Here is a 22,464-nt window from a genome sequence, read left to right as displayed (position 1 = left end):
GGACTCTATTCTCCCTCTACCTGATTCGTTTCCATGGAAACTGCTAGGCTCCCGCATCCCTTTCATCTTCTTTTCTGGGAAGCAAGGCCAGCTCTTTAGCACCCTGGTAGCCAGGCCTGGCCATTATAAAGACCAAAGAAACAATATCTGGAAGAAATATTTCCAGGCAGAGAGGAACCGGGTCGGGCTTCTGATTTTTCCTTTGACATTCTCCAAAATAACACCAGGTGCTCTGAGGAGCTCTGCCAATTACCTCGGCCCAGTGGATACTGGCTGGAAAGTTGTTTGTCATCTGTTCTGCATCTTGCCATCTCTTGGCAGCAGGCCTCCCTCCCTTCTGAGGGAGCGAGTCTAGGGTCTGAGGCAGAGGGCGAGTTGGGCATGTCTTCTTGCCAATCCTAGGTATGGGGTTACAGCTTCAGGATGCAGGTGGTGGGTGGTGGGTGGTGGGTGCAAAAGGGAGGATGACACCCAATCTGCCCCTTCTGGAGAAGGGAGGAACCGGCCCTCAGCTGAACTTGTGGACAGCCTGGAAACAGTGGACAAGGCATCACTCCTTGCCACTGGGAGGCACCCTGTGGCTCTAGTGGCGGCCAGGATCTGGGAAGGACTTTGTCATATTATCCAGGGACTTGGCTCCTGGTCCACTAGGACTCCATTTAACCTGGGGACTAGAAACTGGAAGAGTCAGAGTGTTCCCAATATCCCACCCCCACGGGTCTTGGTTGGGTGTTAATCTCTTTAAGCTTTAAAAGGCTTCTAGCTTAAAATTTTCCAATCTTTAAAATGGGCCCAATTCTTGTGTTGCACACCTGACAGGCTGGTTGTGAGGACCTAACGAAATGAGACACCTTAAAGCCTCTATAAAGATACCTAAAGGTACCCTCGTGGTCATCATCATCACCCTCATAAAACATGAGGGGAGATCAGGAACGAGCAGCAAAACCGCAGACATCTAAAAATAATTACAAGAGTCTCAATTCATTGAGATATAAGCATAAAAGTTCTCATGTTTATCATCACCGTTTTCAAATATGCTCCCCAAATCTCTCTTTCCCATCCCTTGATGGTTTCCTGATCTTAGTCCATGTTTTTCTTCTCATTTAAACTGGATCTGGCCCAGTTTAAAACTCAGGTCTCTTCACCAGTTCAACACTCTCCTCTTCCCCTATTGCAAATTGCATGAGGGCCTGTGCTCCCGGGCGAAGTTTGGAGAGGAGGGGTGGACTGCAACATCTCCTCCCTGGGTTGGGAGGGAGCAGGGTTGGGAGGAAAAGAGAGAGATCTCATCTAGCTGGTCACCATGGGTTGCAGGAGCTACAGTGGCTGGTCTCCAGGGAGTCAGAGGACCCCTGTGCAGAGGAATGGAGATTTTCCTTGGGCCGTTTTCAACCCTAGACTCCTTCAACACCTGGTATGTGGGTTCTGCTCTTCCTTTAAACTCCTGTGTACCTTTCCCAGGAGCCACAGAGATCTCCGAGGCCCACAGAGACCCAGAACGGGATGCGATCACGCCTGCCTCCCTTCTAAGCACAGGACAGACCAGCCTGGGCCTTCACACAGCTCTAAGTGGGAAACAGCACCAATTCTGTCTTCACGTGGGATCCACCCTCCAGAATTCTGCTCTGGGAGCAGGCGGGCTTGCCAGTGTCCCTTTACTGCAGGCGTCCCCCGTGACCTGGAGAGGTCTTCTGGAGGTCCCCCCAAAAAATATGGCTTCAGAGAAGACACAAATGCTGCACACCCCAAAGGCTAAGGCTCCTCCCTCTCTCTCACTCAGGCTTCTTGCAAAGCCCATGGCCTCAGTCGGAAGTGGAGGGCAGGCTTAGTGAGTCCAGCAGACAGGAGGTGTCTGGCTCCTGGGGAGTTTTACAACTGGGGTACTTAGCCCCGTTTGTGCTACTATTTGAGAACAACAAGAAAAACTCCTCCTAACATCCTATGTTAAAAATAATCACTGCCCTTTAGTGCAGCACTTGCCATTGCCAGGGTCCTTGTCAGCTAACTCTTTGACCACATTATTTTTGGTCCTTACACTCACTTTGCGTGTCCAGAGTTATGATTATCTCCATTTTTACTAAGGTTAAACAGCTTGCCCAAGGCCGCAAGACAAGTAAGTGAGTTTTGCACCTGCATCTGTCCGACCCCAGAGCAGAGCTTGTAACTCCTAAATGTGACCACTTCTGCAGGCTCAGCCTAGGGACAAAGGGACATGTTTGGGCTCTGTGGCACTCCCTGGGTCTGTGTCCGGGAGAGTTGGAGATGCTCCTTCCGGAAAGAGACACTAACTATGCATCAAAAGTGAACAATGCAGGGCTGTCTCAATGAGGAGCTTGGAGGTCCTGTGGCCAGGCCACTCTGTAGTCAGTCACATCCAGGACCTCCCCCAGTCAGGCCAACATCTTCCCCCGTCTCAACAGCTCTGGAAAGTAGGGAGTAGGAATTCCACTCTCTCTGCCTCACCAGGAAAACCAAAGCAGGAAGAAAGTACTGGCTTCAGTCTTCAGAGAGCCAGGGATGAGCTCTCTGGCCCCTGCGATCTGGGCCAGGGGAGGGGGCAGGAGGTGAGGCAGAGGAGCCCAAACAAGAGGAGCTGGAGGGGGCTGAGCCTGGCCCCTGAGTGGCTGTGCAGCCCAGGGGTTAAGAGCTTGTGTTTAGACCTTCCTCTTGGCCTCACTCTGGGCTTAGCCCCTCCGGGAGCCATTCACTATCCCAGGAGAGGTCTGCTGGCCACAGCCAACCACCACTGACCTATGCAGATAATGGGAGCACCAACTCTTTTAGTCCTCGGAACAATTCTAAGATAAATATCCACATTCCCATTTTGCAGAATGGGAATGGATTTGAGGCATGGATAGGTTATGTAATTTTCCCAAGGTCACACAGTTTATTCTGGGATTAAGACCCAGCAGTCTGATTCCAGAGTGCCTGCTCTTAACTACTGAGCCATCCTGTCTCCTTAGAGGCAGAGCTAGAGGGACCGCGCTTTGGTGAATTCCTCCGCCCAGGACTCTCAAGGGGAAGGGGAGGTAGACAGGCCTCACCAGCTGGCTTTCTATGACTCCTCCTCTCTCCTAGTCTGCTCCTGTCAGTCACTCTAGACACATTCGCTTTGGGCAAAAAAAAAAAAAAAGTGTTTTTAGAACCCTCACTCTCCTGCCCCTCGGGGTTCACCCTGGGTGCATCCCCACTCCCTCCTGAGGGACAACCCTTCCCCAGTCTCCTCCCGGTGGCCCTCTCTCCCCTAGCGACCTCCTTTTTGTTCTCACCTTCCCTTCGCTCACTGCTTGGAAGGCAGCTCACTAACACTCATTAGCACATGTTAATGAGCGTCCATACCTTTCTCAGTCACGCAGCAAGAGGGGGAAGAAGGCAAGGACCGAGCAGCCGCTCAGGGGGGTAATGGTGCACAAGGCCAGGACAAGCCTCCGGGACTCGGGCCACCAGAGAGAATGGGGAGCGAGCCCCGTCCCCACCTTGGGGAGTTCTGTCTGCTGTCCCCAGGACTGTGCTCTCTGAGACCAGTGCTGAACACTCTTAAACCAGCACTAGGCCTTCTCTGCCCACCGGCCTAGGCAGTTTCCCACGACGTCTCTAGGTGGGTGTGGCTAAGACCCGGTAGAGGAGGATCTAGCTCTGCCACCCCCAAGACAAAGGTCTAAAAGCCCCTGGAGCCTGTCCAAGGTAAGGCAGGTACCAGAGGGTAGACGGAGGCACCCTAGGGAGGGCACAAACCAAGACCCAGGGGACCGTGGGAGCCGCTCCTCCACTCCCATCTGGATCCTCCCTAGAGGACGTGGATTCGAGCCGCCCCCGCCCCGCCAGGAAAGCCTTGAGAACACTCGTCTTCTCCCATTAAGGGGCCATGAGAGCGTGGAAAAGAGCTGGTTTCAAATTCTAACTCAGTTACTTATTCGCGGGGCAGGTCATTTAGTCATTAGAAGTCTCAAGTCCCCACATCAGAAAAGTGGTCCCTGGTCTTCCTGCTGCGGAAGGGTCAAACGAGAGAAGGCACGAGAGAGACCTGGTGAACTCCGAAGTCCGGGTGCCATATACTTGTCAAACATTCTTACATTAGTAGTGTCGCTGCTACTTCTGCTGTCGTTATCGCTAGTGCTACCAAGATTGCGTGGTTACTCGAGATGGTTAGGGAGAGGGAAGGCAAGGGCAGCCTCTTTCCCCTCTGCACCTCAGAGCCTCTGTTTCCCTGGCTGGGCGTGAGCGCTCTCAACGCAGACTTGCGCCCACCCCACCGCGACCCCTGGCAGAGCCCTGGGCACCGCCCCTCTGCCACCCGGGCGGATTCTGTGAGCGTGCGCGCCCCCTGCTGGCAGCCGGGCGCAGGCGCAGCCTCGGGACTGTATATAAAGGCAGCGTGGCGCGCAAGACCTGGCCGAGTGCGGAGTGCGCAGGGAGAGCGCTGTGCTGCCTGAGGTCTCCGAGCGGCTCACCATGGCTGGCCCGCAGCAGCAGCCCCCTTACCTGCACCTGGCCGAGCTGACGGCGTCCCAGTTCCTGGAGATCTGGAAACACTTCGATGCCGACGGTCAGTAAAGCTCCCAACTTCTGAGCCCATTCGATCCCAGGGGACCTGCGGTGGAGGGGATGGGGGCATTGCTGAGGAGGGCAGGTGTACGTTTGCCCCAGGGGGTGTTTTGGTCACAGAGCCTGCTGATGTCAGGGTACTGAGTTTGGGAGACATCTGACTGTTCTGGTGACAACTGTCAGTAACTTTTCTTCCTTGACATAAACGACAGAGAGCCCACCGGCTTTTGCAGCCTCATTCTGGGCAAGTCGGAGCTTTCCCAGAGAGGAGGCCTGGCTGGCAAGGCTCCCCAGTGAGTCCCTCCTGCCATCTTATCTCCCACCTTTCTCTTCAAGGTAATGTCCTGCCTTCAGATGCTGCAGCCACAGGTCTCAGAAGCCCACTCATTTCTTTCCTCAAGTTCCCCTTTTGTTGAATACCAGGTTAGCCCCATCACCAACCCCAGCGCTAGGGCAAGCTGGGAGGTCCTGAAGGGAAACCCATGGTCTCCCCAGCCCTGCTAGCAAGAAACAGGAGCCAAGACTGGCATTGGGACCCTGACACCCCCTGGGCTTCCTCTGCCCATTTTCCATGCCCCCAGGCATGCGGTCCCACTCACGGCAGCAGTGGACCAGTGGGGAGGAGAGCTGGGGTGCCAGCCTGACACATTCCCTCGTAGCGATAATCCTGGGTGCTTCGGTGATTCCATATCTAAGTGGCAGAGGAAGCAACGATTTTAAATGCCTCAGTGATGGACCCTCTGCTCTCTGTGGTCTTGGCATGGACTCACTCAAAAAGTGAGGCCTAGACTGAATGACCTTTGGAGGTGGCTCCCAGCACTGAGATTCCAAGAGTCTATGATGGTTTGACTCAGGCATAAAGGGGGGCCCCCCTTAGAGGCCTCCGATCTTACTAGAGACTTCCTCGACCACTCCAAAAAAAAATTTTTTTTAAGTGATCTGATTTCCTTCTCTGAGGTCCTGGCTGGAGCGGGCATCCAAAATGTTCTGGCATCTTAGACCACTGGCAGGGCAGCGGCTCAGAGTGTTTATCCTGGGATTGAGATGGGGAGTATGGGAACCAGAGAAAGGATCAGGTAGGTGGTGGCTCACTCAGTTCTTCCTCTTTCCTTCCTCACCTTGACTGGTGGACGTGAAGGTGGCTAAACAGAGGTCCTCTGCCCAGATTGCTGTGGAGAGGCAGGAGTTAATGTCTGGGGGCCTGAATGAGTGAAGTTTTGTTCCCTTGGAGCCAACTGAGGAAGCTAGGGGCAGGGGGCAGAGGACTAGGCATGTGCTATGTGGGTTAGGAACATGATCTGCCCGTGAATTACTGAAGGAGGTGAGTCGATGTTTAAATCTGTAAAATGGGGCTAAGGAGGGGGGTCGTATTTCTAATGCCTAGAAAGGGCTGTAGGAGCTTGCAGCCTCTTAGTATTCCAGATGACAAGCGCATTCCCTAAGGATGCTCCTGCCAGTTTATCTGCACCAGAGACTTGCATGATTCAAGGAAAGTTACCAAGTGGCCAAGGTTATACCTCTAGCCTCCTGCCAGATGAGTCAGCTGTAAACAGAGGACTCCACGGTTCTACTTTCCTCAGACTGGGACAGGGACAACCAATAGCACTCTTGATTATCACGCAAATCCTTTCATTTATCTGACACTTTTTACTTTTCAAAACACCCTCGCCCCTTCTCGAGTTCCGCACTGTGAACCCTGGGCCAATCGTGATCCTCTCGTAAATAAAGAAACAAACACAAGGAGTGACTTCTCCAGGGTCAGGTAGCAAGGCAGTGGCGGGGCTGGGGACCGGCCAGTACCTGTCCCCCCACTCTCGTTTCTGGGCACCTGCTGTCCCTCCCACTTGCTCACAGAAGAGCTCCTGCCCCAGCCCCCTTTATTTCCAGAAAGGAGTCGTTGGCATGGCTGGAGCATAGTTAAGCTATGCTAGACACAAGAATCTTTAAAGACCCCCCCAAAGCCATTGTTCTTGTGGCTCCCTCCTGCTCCTATGTAAAAGGGGGAGCTAAACGCTTGCTTCCTGCTTCTTAGTAGCTCACCAGGCTTGCCTGCCGCCCCCCCCCCCCCCCCCATTGTCTTCTCTGCTAGGTCACAAGTGCCTCAGGGCAGTCCCAAGGAGGGACTGTGAACCTAATAGAGAAGGAAGGCAAAGAGGATTAAAATGCCAGAGATGGCACAAAGGTGATTTAGGAAAATGAGGAGACAGCCAAATTGGAGTTCTACTCAAGGACCCAGAATTAGGCTGGGGGCTGCCTGCTCTGTACCTTCCCTATCTGTCTCCTCTCAAACACCAAAGCCTGCCAGGAGCTCCCCAACTCACCCCTGAGGCACTCCCCGCCCTACCTTGGCTCCTTCTTACTAACTCTGGCTTCTGTTTTCATCTTGGGGTTTCTTCACAACTCTGAATCCCCCTGCTGCTCACAAACTTAAAGAGCTCTGGGAGGACACTCCTTGCCGCTCACCAGGTCCCTGGGGTGAGCTTGCTGGAGCCCAATTAGTCACAGCCACCAGGGAGAAGAAGCCACGGCCCCACCCCTCCTAGACTCCATAGTAAACAGAGACCAGGAGTCCAGGAGAAGCCAGAATCTGAGGAGAGTGGGTCTGGAGTAGGGGCTCTGACCCTAACTCAGCCCATTCCTAACCAGGAGGGAGAGTTATGATCCTGGTGACTTCATCCAAAGAGGTTATTTTCAAAACTATCATTAGCCTTTCAGTGGAGAAAGGAAGGAACAGGTGTTTGGAGAGGAGAAAATTGAGACTTAAAGAGACAAAGCTCTTTGACAAGAACACACAGCAAAGTGCGCAGGGGGTTCCGGAAGCCCCATCTCCTAGTCCCCCATATCACCCCTGATTCTTCCTCGGTGGCCAGCCGAGGTCCCACACTCGGGAGGGTTCTGATGTTGTCTCTCAAAGGCAGCAGTAGAGAAGACATCAGCCAAGCGCACCCTGTGATCTTTGGTGGGGGTGGGCGTAGGGAGAGCCGGGCTTGTCTGTATCACCTCCCTGCTAGGAGTGACCCTTAGGTGGTCTTCCAGGTCTGAAGCCACTGTGTTGTTGTTTCCTGGTCGCTTCTTTGTCAGGAGCTTTCTCACTCTGCCACATTCAGGTGGCTGAGGGATGCCCAGCTCAGAGCTCACACTGGCCCTCTGTGTGGTTCTGACCACACAGCACACCAGAGGCCTATTTCGCTGACGACCAGCGGGAGGTCTGTGAGGAGCCAAGTTGTGGCCTTGGCCTTTGCCCTTCGAGAGCAACTGAAAGCACAAGGACCAGATGGGTCTTCTCCCAGAAGCCAGCAGACACCCCCCAGGACCGAGCAGTAATCCCACTCACTCCAAGAAGCTATCCTACACCGATATACTCGTACATGTGCAAAAAGTTCTATGAACCAGGGGCTCTCTTACCAAGTTCTTTGGAATACTGAGAATTGGGCGGGGCGGGGGGGGATGTGCTTTACTGGGGGACAGAAAAATAAATCGTGCTAATCTCTACAGGGGACTATTATGCAACCAATGAGAATGAGGTAGAGCTTTGGTGCTGTCATGGGAAAATGTCCAAGCTGTTATTATTAAGATTTCAAAAATTATATTTTTTATAGTATAGGACACCATTATAGTAAGAACCCATTTTTATTATTAATAAAACATGTATGCTGAAAAATATTTGAAAGGATATAACATAATAGTAGTGGCTCCTTTCACAGAGTGGATGAAGTAAAATTAAGAGGCATTTTCTTTTCTTTTCTAAGTTAATTTCTACACTGTTTGAAATTTTTACAAGAGCATGTCCTTGTGTAATGAGCAAACCAAGAATGGTGTAAAAGAAAATAATTTTATGGATACCTCTCCCCCAAAAAAGAAATATATATATATATATATATATATACACCTATACCTATATATAATCTCCAGGTGTGGGAACCTGCCTGCCTCCAGATGGCCTTGGTGACACAGGGGGCTCTCGAAGCCTCTCAAACGGTCTAAGCCTTGTTCCTTATCTGTGTGGGCACAGAGAACTTTTGAAAATTGCCCAGCCTTCCCTCCTCTGCCCTCCTATACCCAGCAGTAATACCCAGAACCATGCTCCGTACCCACCCACCACGGAGGACTCTTCCAGATGTGGAGTGCCCAGGCAGGCTCTCCCCAAGCCCCTGTCGCTGCCAAGTTCCTGTCCCTGGTGGGGGAGGGGAGGAAAGCTAGACAACAGCGCCTCCCAGAGGTGGAGAGAGGCCTGGGCGGCTCGCATTAAAATATTTAATGAGGGCTCTCGGAACACTAAAAAGATAGACATGCCCAACAGGGTTACAAAATATCTGGTATATATTAAGTATTTATGCAAATACTACAAGGTTTACAATTCAATATAACTGTGCTATTCACAAGATAATTATAGGATTTTTTTAAAAAATGATTGCTTCTCGGCACATGAGAGTCAGGGGGGTCTGGTTGAGGAAGCCAAGGTCAAAGTTGTGTGAGCGAGGCTTTCTTGAAGCCTGTTGGGTTATCTCTGTGGGGTCTGTGTCTCATTCGGGCAAGGATTTGGGGCACTCTGAGGTAAGCCCTAGGAATAAGTACCCCACCCCTGCGTGGCAGGGAGCATCCGCGGCCTGCCAGCCCCGCGCGGGGCGCCCTCCATTCGTGCCCCAGAGCCCCGTCTCTCTGTGGGGGGCGATTACACCAGCCAGGGGGAGAAGAGCCGGGGCTCCCCAAGGAGGCAGCGTGGGGACTTATTTTCACAAACAAGACGCTTCAGCCCGCCTGGATGGGGCGGCCACCAGCCCGGCGACCCCTCCGTGCTCACTCTCCTCTGGACCTCAGTGGTTTCGCTAGCTGAGCCCCTGCGGGAGGTTTCCAGGGCTCAAGCGACCCCTTGGGAAAAACTTCTCTAACTCCCAGGGACCAGAATCAATCGAGCGGGCGTCCCCGCGGCCTGGCGGCTCTCCTGGCCCGTTGTGTCACGTGCCCCGCTTCGCCCAGCCGGTCCCATCTGGGGCCTCTGGCTTCGGCTTGCCCCCCTCCTCTCTGGCTTCTGCTGTCTCCCCTCCTCTCTTGCCCAATCTGCCCCATCCTTCTGGCCTCGCCCACGCCTGGGAATCAGCCCAGCATTAGGCTGCCAGCTGTCCACAGGTTCAGGGGACCCAGCCCAGCTTGGGAGCCACTGTTCCAGAAGCAGCACAGCCCAGAAATACAGATTAAAAGTCGAGAATCGGAACATCCATCCAGTAGCTGTTTGTCCTGGGGTACCCCTATCCCCCCACCTGCCCCCCCCACCCCCAGAAGCCACTGGGAGAAATGCATGTGTGTATGGCTGACCAAGACAAATGCAGATATGGATGGAGATCCTTCCTGAGATGAGTAGAAGGAAGCAAGGCTGTTAGCTGTGACTAAATCTCTTTCACCCCAAACTCCTCCTCTCTAATTTGGGGTCCATACGGCCGTCTGCTTACCTGGCAGAGTCCTGAAGACCAGATGGGGTGGGGAATGCAAAGCTCCTTGTAAATGGTATACACGATGCGAGGTAATATTAATATTGGAGCAGAGCCTGAGGAAGCCAATCTCCTCCTTCGAGGATGGTATCTGACTGTCCCAGAGGCTTCTCAGGCTTGCGGGGAGAGGGCTGTTTGCCTTCTCACAGATTGGAACTCCAGACAGACAGCCAAGTGGCCTGGCCTCTTGGGCAGCTTAACGAAGAGGTCAGAAACTGCCTAACTGCCCTCCTTTATCTTCTCTTAACTGTGCATCACAGAGTAACACAGATGAGTGAGCAGGACACCGACGATGCATCGTTGAGCCAGCGGCTCTCAATCTTGAGCCTGCAGGGCAGCCTGTTGAAACACAGATTTCTGGGCCTCACTCTCAAGGATTCTGATTCAGTTAGGTCTGGGGGCGGAACCCGAGAATTTGCATTTTTAACGGGCTCTCAGGTGATCCTGACACTGGCGGGTCCCGGATCACACTTTGAGTGGCACTGGTCTAGGCTCCTCAAGTCAATCCAGGTGAGACACTTGTCGATAGGACAGCCAGGTCTACCATCCCAGGGCTCACGTCAGCCCCCCACCTCGACTCAAATGCAAAGCCAAAGGCAAGATCCTTCTAAGGAGGAAACACCGGCGTCTGAAAGCAGTGGTTCTCAAACGGGTATGTTCCTGTGTTGTTCAAATGCAGATTCTGGTTCAGCGGGGAGCAGGGTGGGGCCTGGGATTCTGCATTTTTAACAAGCTCCCAGGTAATTTCCGATGATGCTACCGTTCCACAGACCACACTTTGAACAGCAAGCCCTTAGACTCTAGACCTACCAAATAAGAATCTCCATTTTAATAAGATCCCTAGGTAATTCTCACACACCCTTAAAATTTGAGAGGCGCTGCTCTGATGTGCAGTCTTAACCCTGACTGCACATCAGAATCACCTAGAGAGCTTTGCCCACCAGAAGTCCCCACCCCAACAATTACATCGGAAGCTCTGGGGCTGGGGCCCAGGCAGTGGTGTCTTTTTTAAAAAGCTTCCCAGGTGGTTCTAATACACAGCCGGGGCTGAGAACCAGCACACTGACGACAGCAGTCAAGCTGGAATCCTTTGGGCTAGTGAGATTTTACATTTTCCATGATGCTTTCACAATATTGCCTTGTCTGGCTCTCACAAGAGCTCTCTAAGGTAGAAAGGAAGTAAATAGTTCTACTCATTTTAGAGATCAAGAAGTTGAGACTCGGCGGATTGACGTGCTCCACGTCACGTGGACAGTCACAGAGCTGCTGGTAGAATCGTGCCTCTCACTCAGGTTCTCTTTCCTGTTCCATTCTTAGAAAACTGGTGCACACAAGTCTCAATGAGAAGCAAACGGGCCTCTTTCCACTGTGGAGCAGCGTGCCCTTTAGTCAAGGCATTCCAAGTATCTGGTCAGATTAACTGTAAAGAAGTATTGTCTCACTTTAAACTTAGGGACACTGAGGCACAATGGTGGTGAATAATGGTAGCAAAAGTCGAATAAGGAAAGGTCCAGGGTCCCTGGCTCCCACCCAGCCCCCTCTCCCTACGGTTCACAGAATAGGTTTGATACGGAGGTTGAGAGTGATGGTTGCCATGGTAACCACATCTATATCAGTGCTCATCCACAGGAGATTTGCTTGGTGGCCAGTCACCCCCCACCCCTGTAAGAGAGTCGTAGAAGAAACAAACCACTTGCCGAGTGCTGAAGTCTTCCCTGGAAGGAGGTAGGCCAACCGCCCGCCACCCCAGCCTCCCGCATAAGGCACCTCCCAGGTGATGGACAGGAGTTGCTCTGAGGGAGGCCAAAGTAGCAAAGGCCTTTTTCCCCCCACCCCGCTGGGTCCTGCACTTCCTACCTGCCTATCTAATCTCTGCTCCTCACCCTCTGCCTGCAGCTGGTAGGTTCACATGGTTCTTGTCTGGCTGCCTTGCCTCCCAGTAAACCATGAAACGCTCTTGGAAAACAGGCCCGAATCTAGAACTCAGCTATAGCTTCCTGAGCTCCGGACGCACCGTTGAACTGTTGTTCAGTTAAAAAAATGCAGGCATGTGGAATTGAACCACATTTCTGCCTCTTTGTTGGGGTACACAGAGAGAGGCGGTGGGGGACTTCCTGGCTTGGCTGGAGGGGCTCGTCCAGCCTCATGCTGCTCGAGCTGGATTCAGGAATGGGGCTCTCAGTGGCACTAACCCAGCTCCTGGCCCCTCTCTCTGCCTCTAATGTCTCTCCTCCCTGTGCCGGTAGCTGGGGCTTCTCGGCAAGGCCTTCCCTGCCCACACTGTCCAAGGAGCACTGGCGGTCAGTCACTGTAGCCGCCTCTCAGAATACTCAAGAATCAGACGCACACTCACTCACTCACTCACGTGTCCGCCCAGCCCTGGCTTGGGCCACCTTTGAGGCCTCCCTTCATCGAGCCCCAATGGTTGCTCGCAGTGTAAGCGCCGAGCCTGCCTCTCCAACACCAGTCTCGGACTTCTGGAAGCTGCACCCAAGCTTTCCTCAGCTTTCTGCCTAAGAAGTGAGAAAACAGGCAGGTCACTGTAGGGAGTGAGTGACCAGGGAGAGAGAAGTAGTCAGTCCTCCAACTCAAGAGTTATCATCGACTAGGGGACTGCCCTTTTGCCTAGAAAGCCCTCCTCCATCCTTTCTCTCCTTCCCTCCCTCACTCCCCAACTCCGGCTGGCCTCACAGGCTATTAGGCACACACACTCAGTGAGATGCTAATCTCCCAAGAAGCTTCGCAGGATATCCTAGAAAGACGACCACCTTATCCTAGGGGAAAAAGGAGGACTCAAGTCTCATTCCCCCATCCCCAGTTATACTCACATCTTTTCCCTCCAGACAAAAATATATAATTTACCTCACGTGATTCTTTCCACTTATCTCGGCATCTTCTCCACTAGAGGGCGCCTCTAAGGTAATTTATTCAGAGTCTAAGTTCTCAGGGAGGCGCTAAGGAGAGAGGCTGGGAAGAACACACACCCTCACCCCCAGCCCCCACTAAGGCCAGGGCAAATATTCCTTTTTTATTTTCTTTGTTTAGTGTGTCATTCCATTCTAACTGCCATCCCTCTTTCCTGTTCAAGTTGACTGTCCTGTATGGGAACCTTGCTCTTTAGATAAGCTTTAGAATTTGACTTTAGGCCAGTGTTTTCCAAACCATGTTGTACATGGAATTCACCTGGGAGCTTTCAAAAAACCAATCACGTGCTTAGTTCACACCCTAGACCAATTACATCAGAATATCTGGGGTTGTGGGGTGGGGGGAGCCACACCTCCATATTTTTTTGAAGATCCTGGGAGATTCTAATTCACCGCAAGCAGTCTGGGGAGCACTGCCCTTAGGCCTGTCTGATTTCCCATCCACCAATGCCTCCTACCCTTCACAGCAGAGAACCGTGACCTTGACCCTGGACTCAGCCACTCTGATCTCTAAGTCAACTGGACTTGAGAACCTAAAAGACTTCTCACTCCTTATGTGATCTTCCAAGTCAGGCATTGACCTTGGGACCTGGTCCTGAAAACCACTTTTCAGCCAGATTCATTCCCATCGTATACACAGGTTCTGGTCGTTGAAAACTCAAACAGCAACATTGACAGTTCACTCGTAACGGGTTGGGTGACAGGATTTACATCCAAAATCCCACTTAATTAGAATAACGAAGACAGGCTAAATAACTTTCCCAAAGTCGTATGGCCGGTAAGTGCAGCAGAAACAGAGTTTGAATCTGTGTCCACAGACCTCAGAGCCCCTCCCTTCATTGCTGCCCAGCGGGCTGCCCCCGCTCGTGCTTGATCCCTGTGACCTATTCTCTCGGTGCCTCCGTCCCATAGGACAGGTGCCCTGCTTTTCTCTTTCCACTCTTTCCTTCTTTATGAGTTTCCCGGAGCTGCTGTAACAAAGTACCGCAAACTGGGTGTCTTGAAACAACAAAAATGTATTCTCTCACGGTTCTGGAGGCTAGAAGTCCAAGATCGAGGCGTCAGTGGGCTTGGTTCCCGGTGAGAAAGCTTCTAGTGGTTGCCAGCAGTTCACGGTGCTCTTTAGCTTGGAGATGCCTCACTCTGGTCCAATCTCTGCCTCTGTCTTCACGTGGCCTTCTTCTCTGTTTGTCTCTCTGTCTTCACCTGGCCTTATAAGGACGCCAGTCATTGGATTCAGGGCCCACCCCAATCTAGTATGACCTCATCTTAACCAATTACATTCAGAGGTTCCAGGTGTACATGGATTTGAGGGGTTTGCTCTTCAATTCAGTATACCTTCCAATCCCAGAGACTCAAGTTCTGCCTCTGACCTTATTCACCCGGGTGACCAGGGCCAGCTACCCGCTGACAAACCCTGATGCTGATGACCTGTGGTCACCTGTCAGATCTCCAGCTCCCGCTGCTTGCCCAGCTGGTGGTAATGGACAGCTCCCAGCTCCTGCTCACCTCTGCCAGCCTGGCCAAGATGCTGACCCTTCCCAGTGTCTCCTGACTACAGAATGTATAACCCAAAGATACGCGGTTATTAATCTTCGATCTCTATGGTCGTAAACCATAGAGCAGCACCCCTAACAGTCCAGGGCTGGCCCAGACACCTGCTTCCTGACGATAAGTTCTCCGTGACACCCCCAACTTATCCACTGCGCCCACCCCCCATCGGTCTTACTTTCTAGCTCTGAGGTTAATTCCTTTTTTTTTTTCTTTGCTATCTTTGCAGGAAATGGGTATATTGAAGGCAAAGAATTAGAAAACTTCTTTCAGAGCTGGAGAAAGGCATTGAAAAAGGTTCTGGCATGGTGGCCAGCCCCCACCCCCATTGTTTGGGATTTTTCCTGTCATTCTGACCATGGCTCCGAGCATTGTCTGTCTCGGGTTATGCATCGGATTAGTGGGCCTGAGAGCTCTGCTCTTGACCCTTCAAGTTTTTCTTTTATTTGTAAGGATTTTTAAAATTTTGAATACTCTAATAAAAAAAAAAAAGTACCTTCAATATCATTGGGTGTCTGGGATTGAGGGGTGTTCATGAATGAACACCAGCAGTTGGTGAACCCAAACTACAGAGCTTTGTATCTGTGTATGTGTGTATAAAAAGAGTTTTTTCGTAGTGAAGAGTCCACAGCCTATCTAAGATGCTCAGAGGGGTCACACTCAGAGTGGATCCCTAGGGCGTTTCAAGCGCCTTTATTTGAGACCAGATTTCTCAGCCTCGGCACTATTGACATGTGGGGCCACATAATTAATTCTTTGTCGTGGGGGCTGTCCTGTGCATTGTAGGATGACGAGCAGCATCCCTGGCCTCTGCACACTAGACGCCCATAGCTCCTAAGTTGTGACAATCAAAATTGTCTTCAGATATTGCCAGATGTCCCCTGCAGGGGATGCAGAATTGTCCCCATTAGAGAATCACTGTCCTACACCAACACAGGCTGGCCTCATGTGTGGAAAATGGAGGATTGCTCCAAGGCCATATCTGAACTGATGGTACTGGCTGGCCTCATGTGTGGAGGTGTCAGGCCATCCTTCTTAGCCTGCCGGAAGTGACTCCAAATCATGTCCCAGATCCTTAACGGCAGGGATGTTGTTTCCCCTGGTGCCAGCCTGGCACTATGGAATTCGAATTCACTAGAGCCTTTTGGAGGACTGTCTGAACTATTGAAAAGGGGAGGTGACTGGAGCTAGTCTGTTGTGATTCCTGGGCCTGGTTCTCAAATACGTGGAGTCAGACCCGCCTCCTCCCAGTTCCCAGGAGTCCTTCGGGGGTCTGTCTCTAACCTCCCCTGCTGCATATCTGTTGGTCAATCCACTGCTTATTAGTGAGTCTTTGTGGAGTAGCTCAAGAGATGAGTCACAGATCCACCACTGAGCTCCTGGTTCAAAGCTTGGCAGAGCATCCCAATGAGGAGATCCAGGCAGTGGGCTTAAGCGATGGAGGTGATTCGTGGGTTTATCAACAGTTCCCCCATTACCCCCCGTGACTAGGATAATAAAGCCTGGATCACAGAAAACACAGGCTTCGCAACTGATTCTGGGATCATAGAGTCGGTGGAGGCATATGTTTTATGAAGTGCTTCAGATCTGAAATTCTTCTCTTAGTCATTGGCTTCCTCAGATGGCATCAGGAGTGATTTTCAAGTCTGTCGACTACAATCTCAACTGATACTATCCCAAACAGTGTCTCAGAGCAGCCATTATACGGTAAAGAACAGTGGCCTTGGGAGGAGGAGCCATGAGTTCAAATTCTGGCTATAGTAACTGGCGACCTCAGGAGAAGTCACTTCATCTCACCCTTCATTTGTGTGAAGAATGAACAGGCTCCTCATGTCACAGAGACTGTTGTAAAAATTAAGTAGGATGATCACATTAAATAGGATAAGGACCTGGGAGCATCCCATGCACATTTGTAAATGTAATGTGATAAACACTGATAAATAAATATTGGCAAATTGAGACCAGTTCAACAGGTGAAAAGCAATAGAAGCAATTCAGGAAAGACTCTAAGAATTAGTAGAACTCTTCTTGGCCCAGTCCTAGGAAATCCACAACCCTCCCCAAAGTCATCAGATAAGCAAAGAAGAGGCATCAGCTGCCCAAATAGGTTCATCCTGATTAGGGATGAGGAAGAGCTCATTAATGCAAATAATCAATCAGTAGCACTCCAAACCAAGAGAAGGTTTGAGAACTGCAAGCGATCTTTACATTTAAGACAGGCAGCCATGGGCTAAGGGAACTTTTGAAGTTCTTTGCCTTTCCAGTAGTCACAGTAATCCAATGGACTATTTAAATGACCCCCCAACTCTATAAAGACTTTCTCCTCACATTCCTCCTGGCATTAAAATCAGAGATGAAAATATTGTGGAATTGCCAGTTAGTCTTTAAGGAAGAGAATGAGCAATGCGCCTTGCTCTGGTGGGATGCTTAGAACCTGTCTGAGGCCACTGGATTAAGCTGGGTTTTATTAGAAGCTGCCTCAGTAAAATGTCGGGGCCTCAGTTCTCACATCTGAGTGGTGGAAGTAAGTCCCTGCCCTTTGATAAGGGTTGTGGTTTAATTCATCTCAAAGGCGGAAGGGCATGTTTACTTACCTGGCACAGGGCATGCCCACATGTGCTCTTCCCCCTCGAAAATAACGTGCCCGGGCCTCGAAGAAGAGACCACTTGGAGGGATCCTGAAAAGGAAAAGGAAGAAGCCTGATTAGCCAGGACATTGGCTCAGCAAGGTTCCATTCCTGCATATTTAGGGTGCAGAATGATTCCCACCACTGCTGCACCAAGAGGCTGAGACATCCGTGGTTCAGGTGAGACCCAGCAGCAAAATCAGCCCCCTTTGTCTTTCCGCAGATGTCAAAGAGTGACAACTTTGGGGAGAAGATGAAGGAGTTCATGCAGAAGTATGACAAAAACTCAGATGGGAAAATCGAGATGGCAGAGGTGAGTCCTATTGTCCTGGCTAAGAGAGAGCTACGTGGGACGGGCCATCGTCCGGGCCATCGCCACCTGTGCCTCTCTCATGCATCTGTCTAGGGATCTAAATGAGGTGGTGGTCTTAACGCCTTCTCCCATCCCACCCCCAGCACTTAGGCTGACCAAGGAGACAGAGGGGGCTTTTCCTCATGTCTCACGAGGAACGAGGAAGCAACAAACATTGGCCTAAGACAGGGGTGGAGACCTTAACCCTTTTCTTGTTTAAAAAAAAAAAAAAATGTGCAGCTTACTGCCGGCGTTAATTTAACATCATGCATAGGAATGCTACGTTTTCTAGGATTTAACATTTTCAGCAACTGAGAATTACTATATTTTGTAAATGGAAATACCACTACTGAAAACAGAATGCTATAAACAGAATGATGTCATTTGTTCCCAAAGACTATCAATAGACTACTGCGATGGAAAAATAATAATAAAAGTGAGATATTTTGTGGCAAAGTTTGGGGCTAAGGTTAGGACTATACGCTGTGAGTTATGAGTTATCTCGGGGTAAATGCTGCAGCCACGAGCGCCACCGGAGAGTATTCTCGGAGCAAATGGGAAATGGATTAAATGCTCTCAGGGTCCAGCAGGTATTGCAAATGTGTGATGAGCCCAGCTTAAGAAAGAAGGAGGCAAAGACTGGGGAACAGGAGAGTTCATGCTCCACCTGAAAGCGTCCAAAGGCAAAATTTTTAAAAAGGCAAAGTTTTTATTATATATCATATATCACATGTATAATATATATATATACACACACATGCATTTATATTTGAGTATATAGTTACAAGATAAATTGAGGCATATTTAAAAATTTAAGAGCTTATTTGAGCAAAAAATCTATTGGAATTGGGCAGCACTAAACCACATACCTGGTACCACTTTCTGTCCCACTGGCTGCTCCTACCCCTAAGGTTTGGGGTGACAAAGAGGCACTTCTTGGAACATCTTTCCTCCCCTTCGAAGGGCTGTTCTCAGGAAGGAAGCCAAACGGGGCAAGACGCACCTCCCACGCAGCTGTCTTCCATCCTTCCTACAGGAAAGTCTGCTCTGCTTCCTGGCAAGGCTCTCCATAATGTTACTGTCGCTCTCTGATCCCCACAGCTGGCACAGATCCTGCCGACTGAGGAGAACTTCCTTCTGTGCTTTCGACAGCACGTGGGCTCCAGCGCCGAGTTTATGGAGGTGAGGCCCAGGCGCTGCCTTGCTCCTGTGTTCAGAGCCAGGCCCACGCAGATGCCTGGGAAGGGTCCCCGAGAGACGCTAAACCCCTTAGAGCTCCACTACTCAAACTGTGGTCCATGGACCCGCAGCATCCCTGTCACCATCACCGGGGTGCTTGTTAGAAATGCAGAGTCTCCGACTCACTGAAGTAGAATCTACATTTTAACAAGACTCCTAGGTGATGTCTGTGTATGTTAAAGTGTGGGAAATAAGGTGAGAAGCAAGCCTGGGTCGAATACATTTGGAAAACACTGTATACGCGCTGTCTCCCCTTTGTGGATTTGTCACAGGCGTGGCATACTCCAGGCTCCCAGGAATCCTGTAGTAAAGAGAGCGGTTTCACTCAGTTTGGCTCCAGGATCTCCCACGCTTTCTTCTCACTCAGTGCCATTAGCATCCCTTGAGGTCAGAGTTCCAAGGAGCACATTTGGTAAGGATGGATTACATGCCATCCTAAAGCTGGGAGAGCCCAGTGAGAATTCCAGCTTCCAGTATCTTCCGGGTTTGCTTTTTGACTGTGTTCTGGGCTCCCGTGTCCCCTTTTTAAATGGGTGTGGCCGTCTTGGCCATAGAAAATTCTCTGAGAGCACATGAAAGAGGACATCCAAACTCAAGTGTCTTTCGAGTAGTCGTCAACCGACAGATTGAACCATGTGCAATTACTAATATTTAACCATTTTTGATTTATGAAAAATTAGAAATTCCATATGGTCCAACCAAATAGATTACTAACCCTCATGGTCAACAAACCACCAATTATTTTGTCCTGGGGCTCTTTTTTTTTTTTTCTGGGGCTCTGCACTCTAGCCATTCGATGTATGCGTCTCTCAGAGTGAAATTCAACCCACACCCACTAAGATAAATAACGACTGGCCTTCGCTTTGATCTGAGTCGCCATTCATCATGTTACTTCGGCTGGAAAGCTAGTCCCGAAACCCACCTGGCAGTGAGTTCTCCACGTAAGAACAGAAAGGCAGTTAGAAATAACCTATTCTCAGGACGGAAGAGTCATTGTTTAAGTGGCAGCTTGCCTGAGTATCCAATAAGGATTTCATTTTACGGTGCTCTAAAGGATTGTGTCCGGTTTTTTTCAAGATGGCAAAACGCCACAAGCTGGTCATTGACATTCTGGATTCCGTTCTTAGTTCTTCTCTTGCCAGGATGCTGCTTTTGTGAGAGTCCATTTCCCTGACTGTGGAAGAGGGCGCGTTATGCCTGACTGCTCCTTTCCTGATAGGGAGAGAGCCAACGATGGCTTCTATTCAGCCCCTGATCTGGAAAAACGGGGATGAGGATAGCTTGCAAGGGGCAGAGATGTGCAGAGAGGAGCAAAAAAGACCCCTCTCTCTTTCTCTCTTTCCCTCTCTGTCCCTCTCTCTCAAAACTCGTGGTTTCTGTGTAGTTGACATGATTCCATATTCTTACCTGCCTTGATTCTTTAAGTGCCAGCATAACTGCTGAGCCGACACCTCCCCGCAAGTTTCCTGGGACCCTACCATGCACCAATACTATCCCCTCCTGAGTTGTCCATTTGTTCCATTTTTATCAGCTAGAAACATAAAATGGTCCCTCGGTAGCCCTGAGAGGCTTGAGCTGTCAGATAGCTCCCATCCCACTGCTCAGGACAACATTTTAATTTCTAATTTTAGTGATACCTCAGGATTTCTTTGAGATTTCACAAAGCCCAGGTCTCTTGAACTCTTTTCCTTGAAGGGGAAGAGAATAATAGCCCACCAATGGATGAGCACAAAGTACTGGAGGGGCAGAGAAGCGAGTGTGGGAGCATGGAGGTGGGGGGCGACCCAGGGAGGGAGGGGGAGAGGGAGAGAGGGAGGTCAGGCCTGCTGGGATGATCTCACTCCCAAAGTGGCCGGATGCTTTGCTCTGTGCAAAGACTGGGGTCCCTTCAGGTTGTCCTCCTTTTAGGCAATCTAGGGGGTGTCTGCCTTTTTTCCCCAGTCAAAACTCAACCTAGAGGAGCTCAATTCTAAAGCACTAAATGCATGCTGGTGGTCAGTGAAGTCATGTTTGAAAACCTGCACTTATTTCTTAGTACTTTCTCAAAAGCAGGCTTTCTGGGCATGGGAAGGAATATTCTGATGGATTTTTTTTTCCCCCCGAGACAGTACACTCCCTTAATCAAATACCATCTACCTGAATTGTCTGTGGAAAAACCAGCCCTTTTGTTGGCTCTTGCTCCTGTCTCATAACTTTTTAAAAAATCAGGATCAAATTTCTTGAGCCACTACTATACCATAAGAATTATACAGTCTTGTTTATTGGTGTGGAAGGAAGATCCTAAAATATCTATATAAACTCTCACACTTCTGATAATAAAAGGAGGGGCACGATATGGAGAAGTGGGGGAGGCAGGAGATCAAATTTAGGACAAGAATTAGTGTTTGCTACCTCTCAGAAACTCAAGAGTTGCTGCTGTCTAGGTGTATAGTTTAGAGCTGAGGGAGAGGGAAGAAAAATCAAAGAAAGAAAATCCAAAATATATGATCAGGCACAAAAACAGGCCAAAGATTTGAAAAACAGAGTTTCTGGGCCCTTCTGTCACAGATCAGGGCAGCTCCCTCCCCCACCCTATCCCCAGCACGGTATTCCCCGCTTTCCACCAGATGGCTTGGGTAGAAGGCTGGGGTTTCGGGGCGGTTGTATACAGGACCACATTTTCTCAGGGCCACGTATTGGTTACCTATTGCTGCGTAACAAATCACCCCCTAAAATTTAGCAGCTTAAGGCAACAAACATTTATTATCTCACGGTTTCTGTGGTCAGGAATTTGGGAGCAGCTTAGCCAAATGGTTCTGGCTCAGAATCTCTCATGAGGTTGAGGTCAAGATGTCAGCTGGGCTGTGGTCATCTGAAGGTTCAACCGGAGCCGAAAGATACACCTCCAAGATGGCATACTCACGTGCATGTTACAGGAGCCGTCAGTTCTTGACTATGTGAGACTTTCGATAGGGCCGCTCGAATGTCCTTACAACAACATGGAAGCTGGCTTCCTCAAGAGTGAGGGATCCAAGGGAGAGAACAAGAAGGAAGCCTGAATGCCTTTATGGCTTAGTCTTGGAAGTCACACACTGTCGTATCTGCCACACTCTATTCATTGGAACTGAGTCACTAAGTCCAGCCCACATTCAAGGAGAGGGGAATTAGGCTCTGCCTTTGGAAGGGAGGTGAAGAATGTGTGAACATTTTAAAACCACTACAGCTATATTTCTGTGTCTCTCCTGTAGAGCGTCTGCTTCTGCTCAGATGGCAGCGCAGAGGAAGGAGGTGGTCAGGCCCATGTCTCCTGTGGAAGCTCTGTTTCTCTTTGCTTCCCAGAAGCTGTGATCAGCAGGCAGTGCCCTGGTTCCTCGCAGGGGCCAAACGCATGCATCGAATAACTGGGACTCAGAGCAGAGCCCAGAACCAGTACGGGACAGGATCCAGGGAGGGACCAATTACCCAGACCTAAGTCGCCTCCTTACCTCTGAAGACTGGGCCAATCCCTCTTGAACCATATGGACTGAGCATAGGAGAGGGGTGGTTGCCTAAAAGAAAGAAAAGAAAAATGTGATGCTTTCTATTATAAAGGTGTGTGAGTGGCCTTGTTATAGTCAAAACAAACTGATTACTCTAACGGTTCTGTTCTACCTTCAGACATGGCTGCCAAATGCATCATGATAGAGGGATGGAGGACAGAGCACAGTAAAGAATAACCAAAGCCTGTTTTCCTCCCTTCCAGACGTTCTTACCCTTGTCCC

General features: G+C 50.3%; 1 protein-coding gene across 1 annotated transcript in view; it reads left to right on the top strand.

Moving 5' to 3' along the window:
• The first annotated feature begins 4,285 nt into the window (after window positions 1-4,285).
• The window catches only part of CALB2 (calbindin 2), a 25,346-nt gene continuing 7,167 nt past the window's right edge, over window positions 4,286-22,464 (top strand). The window contains 5 exon segments of the mRNA XM_039851841.1: window positions 4,286-4,546; window positions 14,736-14,794; window positions 14,797-14,814; window positions 17,357-17,446; window positions 18,587-18,667. Coding sequence (XP_039707775.1) covers window positions 4,453-4,546; window positions 14,736-14,794; window positions 14,797-14,814; window positions 17,357-17,446; window positions 18,587-18,667 — 342 coding nt within the window. The 5' untranslated portion in view covers window positions 4,286-4,452.

This window comes from Pteropus medius, unplaced genomic scaffold (assembly GCF_902729225.1).
Source record: "Pteropus medius unplaced genomic scaffold, Ma_sr-lr_union100, whole genome shotgun sequence".
Lineage (NCBI taxonomy): Eukaryota > Metazoa > Chordata > Mammalia > Chiroptera > Pteropodidae > Pteropus > Pteropus medius.
This window is presented reverse-complemented; position numbering and strand designations above follow the sequence as displayed.